This window comes from Poecilia reticulata, linkage group LG17 (genome assembly GCF_000633615.1).
Source record: "Poecilia reticulata strain Guanapo linkage group LG17, Guppy_female_1.0+MT, whole genome shotgun sequence".
NCBI classification, from domain to species: Eukaryota; Metazoa; Chordata; class Actinopteri; order Cyprinodontiformes; family Poeciliidae; genus Poecilia; species Poecilia reticulata.
This window is the reverse complement of record NC_024347.1, coordinates 16,878,142-16,886,145: the sequence shown is the minus strand read 5'-3', so window position 1 is coordinate 16,886,145 and position 8,004 is coordinate 16,878,142. Positions and strand designations below refer to the sequence as shown.

Below are 8,004 nucleotides of genomic sequence, written 5' to 3'. Positions count from 1 at the left end.
CACTTCAAGCAGTAGACATGCCGATGTGAGTCAGCGCAGATAACACAGTACAGCGTGACTTTATTTAGCATTTTTATTAGTAAATAATGCATTTGCATAGCATTTATGTCAAGTCTGGAGCAGCGGTACATGTGTGTGTTCTAAACGTCTGTATTGATTAATGTTGCTTTCAGATTTAACACATGAAAGAACAACCTTGCACAAAAAACTAAAATAAGTAAATGTATCATTTTCACTTATTGTGGTCATTTTTTAAAATGTCCCCATTTAAAAAAAACCTAGTTTGCTATTTACTTATTTGCAAGATCAGATTTACAGTTTAATCTTTGTAATGGTTTTCTACACAATGCTTTCAAAGGTTTAGATTTGGTTGCTGTTGTAAAATAATAATTTCCTTTTAAAAATACAGAACTTAGCTGTTTTTATTACACAAAAAGGCTGATAAAATATCAAATTTTAACCTTTTTATAAAGCATCAAAATATATCAACGTTTTAACCCATCTGGTTAAACTTCTCTTCACCTCAACATGTTTGTTTTGTTTTCTTCTTGTTATCTGCATCACAACCAAACAGCGATAGTTGTTAGCTGTAGGTATCAGTTTTGTCTCACATTTGAATATAAATAAAAAAATATATGATTAAAGCTGCAGGGCAAGGAAAAGAGCCAAATCATACTGGCTTCTTCTGTTAAAAACAAGGTTTATCATGATGAAATATTGAACAAAAACTGTACTTAAAGCAACAATATTTCACTCAAACAACATTTGAGCTGTTAAAAATTACACTTAGGAGGAAAATCTGCATTTTCAGGGTTTTTATCGCTGTGGTCAGGAAAGGTTTCCTTCATACCCGCAGGAGTGACTGGCCAACATATGAAATTATCAGTCAAACCATCATTTCTTCTCTCCACTGGTCCAAACATGTTTCTAGTGAGTTGGGTTGCATACTGCCCACACACACACACACGCACACACACATCTTTAAGTTGGACATCGTAAACACGAATCTGAATCCACCCACACATAAAGACACAGAGTCAGAATAAACACAAACTGCTGCTGCATTTGCATGTCTGCTCAGTTGATGGGTTTTTTTGGCACTCACTGAAAGGTTCACACAGTAAAACTGGATGTCAAGGCTCTGCAGACAGTCTGGGCCGGTCCAGCCCAGTCCAGCCCAGCATGGGTCTGGCCCGGTCCTGGTCTGGGTTGGCCTAGTTGAGACCCACTTCAGGCTATTTCTAGCATGACTGACAAGTTCTTTAGGCCACAGATGTTCAATACCCAACTTTTTTTTTTAAATGAGTTGATTAATTAGATCAGAACCAACAAAGAATGTGTTTTATAATGTGAAAGACACTTTGGACCGGTCCTTCCTTCAACTGGTGATGTACCACAAAGTAAATACAAAATACTTATACTTATTTGGTTAAAATAAAAATAAATCAGAAAACGTTGAAGCGGATATGATGAACTCATGAATATTTATATATTCTATAAAAGAGACACCAGAAATAGAAGCAAGCCAGAAAGACATACCTACACTGTACTGTGTGATGGTGGGACTAAATGATGGAAATCTGGAAGAAAGCAACGAGAGAAAGGTTTGCGATATTCAGGTGATTTCATTCTCTGTTTTGTCTTTGTCATTTGGAAGCTGGCAGATGGCTTTTCATTTGACACATGGCAGCAAGTTTGAAAGAAACCATCAGCACACACTGCACAGAGAAAAACACACGGAGGATAAGAAAAAGACACGGAAAAACAACCTAATGAGGTAAAAGTGTCCATGTTTCCTTCAAATTCAGCTACGGTTTGATGCTGTTTTCATGTATTAAGACGAACCTGTAGTTATTTTTCCACTGCTGTACCTCAGCATCGGCCGTGTGTGTTTAACATTTTATATGAACTGTAATGTCAACAGACTGTAATGTCACCACAGGTAACACCCAAGTACCTGCATGGATTGGCTATGCGTGCAACAGCCTCAGCATCTTCTCCGTCAAATCCACTCATCCTTCCACAAGGTTGTAACAAGATTGCAAGTCAGATGCAAAATACTGCTCAGCTACAACTCTGTAAAACGGCTGTAAATAGATTACAGTGCGCAGTTCCACGGGGGGTGATAACGGTTTAAAATTTAAAACGCAGCTCCACCTGCCGCCCTTCCCCGGCTGACATGGTTTACATCGTGACCTTGGAGCTGCGAGGTTGCCTCCGAGATACAAACCAGCGTGGCTGAGGTTTTCTTTCTCTGCCTTTATAGAAAACAAGAGCTATAAACACATTTTTATAGCCCCTCTGCAGACAATTACCATAATATACCATGAAGGGTTGATGGAGCGACTGATAAATATAAACAGTCAATGATTACTTCTGGAGTGGCTGATAGCCTCTGCAGCCAGGGGTCTTATTTAATGCACAATCATTTTTAACTGCTCCAAAATGTAGAATACAGATACAAGTGAGTGACTCCTTATTGCTTTCTGCACCTTTTAAATTTACCTGCTCAGTGAAGCTTGCAGGATGGGAACTTTTGGAAAGGTATTAAATTAAAGATAGAATCTATTCCTGATGGGTGCAGTAGAAAGGTTTATTGTCTTTCATGTTCGTCCAGAAAAAAAGCAAACTTAATGTGGTGGAAGCTTATAACGTTGGGATCGTGATTATTGACGCACTTTTCTTGTATTCCACTAAACAAATTCTTGTCGCCATAAAATGTGACGTTTTGAGTTGGTATGATGATGAAGAGAGCAGTTTAGTCGAATCTCATTAAGCTCCGAGTGCAAACATAAATAACTTCAATCCACTGGGGGACAGGGGGCTTTTTGGATAAAATAAATAAATAAAAAATCAATCCGTTTTTCATTTACTTAGTATACAAAAAGCTTAAATGCTCTAGTATTAAACCTGAGGGGTTTAATAGCTGATATTAGAAACTATAATAAGAAATACATTGATCCGTTTGAGTCGACACCGACACCTCACTGAGGTGTAAGAAAATTACAATCCAGAGATTTTGGCTAAGAAATGGGGGTCATGTGAAAAACTTAATTTAAGTACATTTAAGCAGAGAAAAATAATCTCACACTGAGGAATAATAATTTATTTTAAAATCATTGTTTTCACCTTTTTCCTGAAAACTAAAACTGGAAATTTTTTATGGCGTCTGGGATTATCGAAGTATTTATCCATAACCTTTTTATTATAATAGTGACATCACATGTAAACACTCCTGAAAAAAGGACTAAACCTTCAGACCAAACAATGCTGCATAAGCATCCAAGATTATCTTGTTAACATGTACAACGATGGTAAGGGAGGTAAAATAAATTAAGAAATCTCCACAATGAAGGAAACCTAACTGGCATTTTGTTGTTTTGGAGACATGCAGGAAAACATGTTTGTTTCTGTCCTACCATCACAAATGTCAAAATGCAGAGTTTGCTAAACGCTTTGGACATTTTGGCAACCAGTTTGCAGGGTTCTCATGTGAAAGGAAAGACAAATGTGCAGAAAACAACTTCCTCCCACTGTGATGCTGGGGGAATGTTCACTGTCGAAAGGTTGATTTTAAAGTGCATGGCATTATGAATTCTTTGAGATTCCAGGATATTCTGAATTAATATCTGATTTGCTCTGCCAGAAAAATGGAACATAGATCATCATTGGGTCTTTTAGCAGAATAATGATCAAAAGAACATGGACAAATATCAGACATGACTCACCAAGTGGAGCAAAGGGAATCCAGATGATTCCCTCAGTAAATTATTTATCAGTGCTGGATATTTTTCTCTCAGGAAACAAATGTACTCAAATTAATAAATGGATTTTTAAAACATTTTCAAACTGAGATTATGCCACAACAATTAAAATATGCCTTTATAATTAGGCTTTTTACATATCTTTACAAGGGGTTCTTTTGACTGTAGAGGGCGCTGTATGTTTAAGCAGAACAGTTTTCTCCACAGTTTAACAACATCACTGAGCACAACTTAGAGGAGGGAGAGGAACTTGCATGATTTATCCCCTCAGAGTTTCAAGTTTCGAGTACCAAGTTCTGCTTTGAAGGCCAGATCTGCACACCAAGACCTGACATGACACGATGAAAAATCTTAGACATAAGACACCAGCAGAGTTTCTGTTGCAGAGAAAAAAAATCAGCATACTTACAAATAGTACAAAGTACCATATGAGCTAGATAGAACCCTCTCTACCTCACTTTGATATGTTAGACTACATTTAAACCTTCTCGCTCCAACCGAGCAGCTGCTCGCTCCAAGCCCGTCGTTTTGAATGTCGTCACCAGCTTTAGAAAAAAGGCAGTCCAGTCAGAAGACAGGAAGTCAAAGAAAGAGTTTCACGCCAAACAAATATATCCGTAGCAGGAATCGGCTGGATACTTGTCATTTCGAGGTGAAGCTCTTTAAGTTTTCTACGTTAAGCCTACAACATTAAAAACCGTTTCATTTTAAAGGAACTCGGACCGTTTCCGACCGTAACGCCGCGTTACTCGTTAAAAAGTGAGCGTCGCCCAAAATGCTGAACCTTTGGTCCACAACTCCTTATAAAAATATTAAATATAAAATGTTTCTGAATGCCGTTGTTTTTTTTTTTGTTTGTTTTTCTGTTATATGCTTCAGTATAAATATGGAAAAAAATCTATTCTACTGTGCAAGTGAGAGAAACAAATATATATTTTTTGAACACTTGAAGATAGGGGAGGTATCTTTTTGCACAAATTGCAGAAATGTATAGAATGAAAAGGCGCTCCCACCACACCTTGTTTCACAAACACTATCTATAGCATCGACTTTAGATGAAATATTAGGTATAGAAATGGGTGATGATGACAGAAACACAATACGAGGAGGAGAAGGAGCAAAGAGACGCTTGCTACTGCTCCGTTTGTCTTGTACAGTATCCTGTCACCCGGAGCACCTCACTGTCCACGCTTTGAAAAAGAAAAGACACCATTTAATTCTTTTTGTGTGTGTTGGCACATAGGAACTGGCAATCTGATCACTCCAGACGAGCTGTCCCACTCAAATCAAGGTAGATCATGTAAGAAAAAAAGCCATTAAGCAAGTTTTAATGAAAAGTGCCAGCTATATTCATAGTCCAAGCTGCCCCTTTGATGCATTTTTTTTTTTAAAAGAAATGTGGTTGTATGTCTGGATTTGTGTTCAGCAATGCAAGTCAGAAAATGCAAAAAGTGTGGCTTGCTGAGAGGTTTGCTGTTTATATATTTATACAAGAAATATAACTTTAAAATGGCCCAAGTTTCACATTATTTACAGAGACAGGAGGGTGTGAGGAGAGGTGGTCCAAGTTGGCAAAGTGCTCTTCTTGTTCTTCTTTTCATCTCCTGATTGTGAATCTCGCTTTTGCTTTTGTTGATGGGTAACCGCAGCAGACAGGAGGCCTGCGTGGATCAGGGTGAAGATCACTCTGCATGTATTGCTTCTTTCCTAAATGTTGGGGTGTCACACTGTTGTTGAAAAGAAAAAAAAGATTTTCCATGCGGTGATTGCAATGGAGAACGGATTGTTGAAGATCCACGCACAGAACGGGAGGATTTACACGGGATGTGAAAACACTGCTGATGCCGAAAGCAAATCCAGGAAAGTTTCCTCACACGTGAGTCTGCATTCGCTGCGTGTGTCTGTGAGAATAGTCAGACGGAGGGGACGAGTACGAGAAGCGGGTGGAGCTCCCGTACTTTGCCAACCCTGTTTCAGGACTTTGCTGTCCCGTTCCCGGGCCCGACCCGGTCCCCTGTCCCGTCGGGTACATCTCATAGGCCGGCCCTTCCTCTATGGTGGGAGCGAAGCCCATGCGGTAGCTGGGATACTGGGAGGGATATCCGTAGCTGTCGTATGGCAGTTGGGTGGAGCTGTCCAGCAGGCCACAGTCTCCTCCGGGGTAATCTCCGGGTGACGGGAGAGCAGGATTTGGAGGAGCTTCCTGCCTCTGTGCCACCCTAGAGAAGGTGTTGAATTGGGCGTAGGTAGCGTGGGACATCCTGGAGGGCGGGCGAGGGTCGTAGCAGCCTGCCCTGGAGCCTGGCACCGCGCTGGGAGGAACCGCACCGCTGACCGCAGCTGAAGGTCCGCCGGATGTGGCTCCGCCTGGCCCGGTGTTTGGGTTTGGGGGACGAAACTCTCCCTGGTAGTGGACGACACGGGACTGGGGTCGCGCCTCGTCGTGGGTGGTGGCTCGGACGTTGTAGTAGCCGTTAGTTGGATCCTAGAAAAAAAACAAAAAAACATCAGTCGTAAGAAACAGAAAAGTTTCAGACATCTGGAAAAAGCAAATCTATTCAGTTTGTTGGTGGCTGCATGATGTTTTTATGGTGTAAAGCTCTTTGAACTGCCTTGTTGAGCTATAAAAATAGTTTATTTGACTTCCCCTGTACATTTTAGTTGTTCTCCTCCTTCAGTATATCTGATTCCAGTTGATGTCTGATTAATAGGCTTTTGCTGAACATCAATCAAATGAATCGAGAAAAAATTAGTATGTTTGTTTGAATGTTTTAATGAATCTCACACTGAAACATTAAAAACATAATTTTTAATGTTTTCATGTAATTTTATAGAAGTAACTGTTTGTAGAATGTCATACAGACACAAACTCTCTAGATACAGTTTTATGTCATAATCTTTATTTTGCCGTTTCTGGAGAATGTCCTGGTCCACAGATGTTCAGATAGTCACGCATACTGATTCTGCATAGACCACAAAGGGAAAACTTCCATAAAATTTCCAAGAAACTAAATATTTATTCATATTAAGCTTAGCTTAGAATATTAAAGGAAGAGTAATGATGTACTCGACTGCAGAATCACTTTTGGCTTTAAATATTTAAGACCTATTTCGAGAAAAGCCTTTCTATGAAACAAACACGTTAAAATGAGGGGATTTTGTTTCCCAGCACAGTTTAAAAAGTCATGATAAATAAAAGTTTTGTTGTTGCAAACAGGAACCTTTTGACCAGTTTTGAAAATGCTGTGCTGCAGGAAAAACAAGACCTTACAGGAACTGGGAGATGAACTTGACCACAAAGCTCATGCAACATGCAGGAAATGATGCCAAAGATGCTGCAGATAATTGTTTTCCTGAAAACCTCCAGAGTCAGCACATGAAAACCCCTTCGCTGACTCATCTCACCTTGAGCTCGTACTCCTCCCGCGTGTCGCTCTCGCTCCTGATCTCCTGCTTCAGGTCCATGTCGTCTTTGAATGGCTGAGTGGAGGGAGAGAGGGAAACAGAGGGCAAAAACTAAACCATCAAACAACGAAACACACACACGGAAAGAGGGAGGGTGAAGAAAGGAAAGGAAGAGGACGACAGGGAGGGAAGAGGAAAACAGAGTTTCAGCTTTTTCATCCCAAGAGAGTGAAAGACGAGTAGCGGTTAGAGTAGTGGGGAGAATAAACGCTTCTGGGCCGCGGTCTGAAACCTTCTCAAAGGGGCGCCGCCGATTAGATTCTCCGGTTCATCCACAGATTTTCTAAAAGGAGCACAATGTTAAAGTGAGTGTGTATTTTTGATTGAATGGCTGCATGTTGGTCTTTTATGCCTTCATGGGAGCTTTAATGGGCACGACAGCAAATATGATGATGACATGAAACGGTAACAGAAGTATATCTTGTGAAGTAGTAAATTTCACAAGTATCACATTAGTATGCACATGTGAATTACATATTTGAGAATGTTCACATTTGATCACATTGCAGCCCCCCCTCCCCCATCTACTTCTGGTTCAGGATTCACAAATTAACTAATATGAGGAGTTTTCTGAGGAACATAACTCCAAATCTTTCCTGGAAAATTTGCCTCTTCGTGGATTTTTTAAGACAGAATACCTAAAATATTCAAAAGAACATGCAGCTTTGGAAGCTGAAATACTTCAACGTGACTTGACACGACATCGGCTGGCATCGTGAAGCTGCCAATCCTGGTGCGGCATTCAGTTTCCTTGCCACTGATTGGCTGAATCTCC

General features: G+C 40.1%; 1 protein-coding gene across 3 annotated transcripts in view; it reads right to left on the bottom strand.

Annotated features, from left to right (window-relative positions):
- Positions 1–1,718: 1,718 nt before the first annotated feature.
- Positions 1,719–8,004, bottom strand: part of kirrel1b (kirre like nephrin family adhesion molecule 1b) — a 97,249-nt gene continuing 90,963 nt past the window's right edge. For 2 of the 3 annotated variants that reach the window (XM_008433976.2, XM_008433978.2), the window contains 2 exons: positions 7,170–7,280; positions 1,719–6,249 (listed from right to left, as the gene is read on the bottom strand). In XM_008433976.2, the coding sequence (XP_008432198.1) occupies positions 5,635–6,249; positions 7,170–7,280 (726 nt within the window). In that variant the 3' untranslated portion in view covers positions 1,719–5,634. The remainder of the gene's footprint in view (positions 6,250–7,169; positions 7,281–8,004) is intronic. The other variant, XM_008433977.2, reaches the window with a different exon arrangement.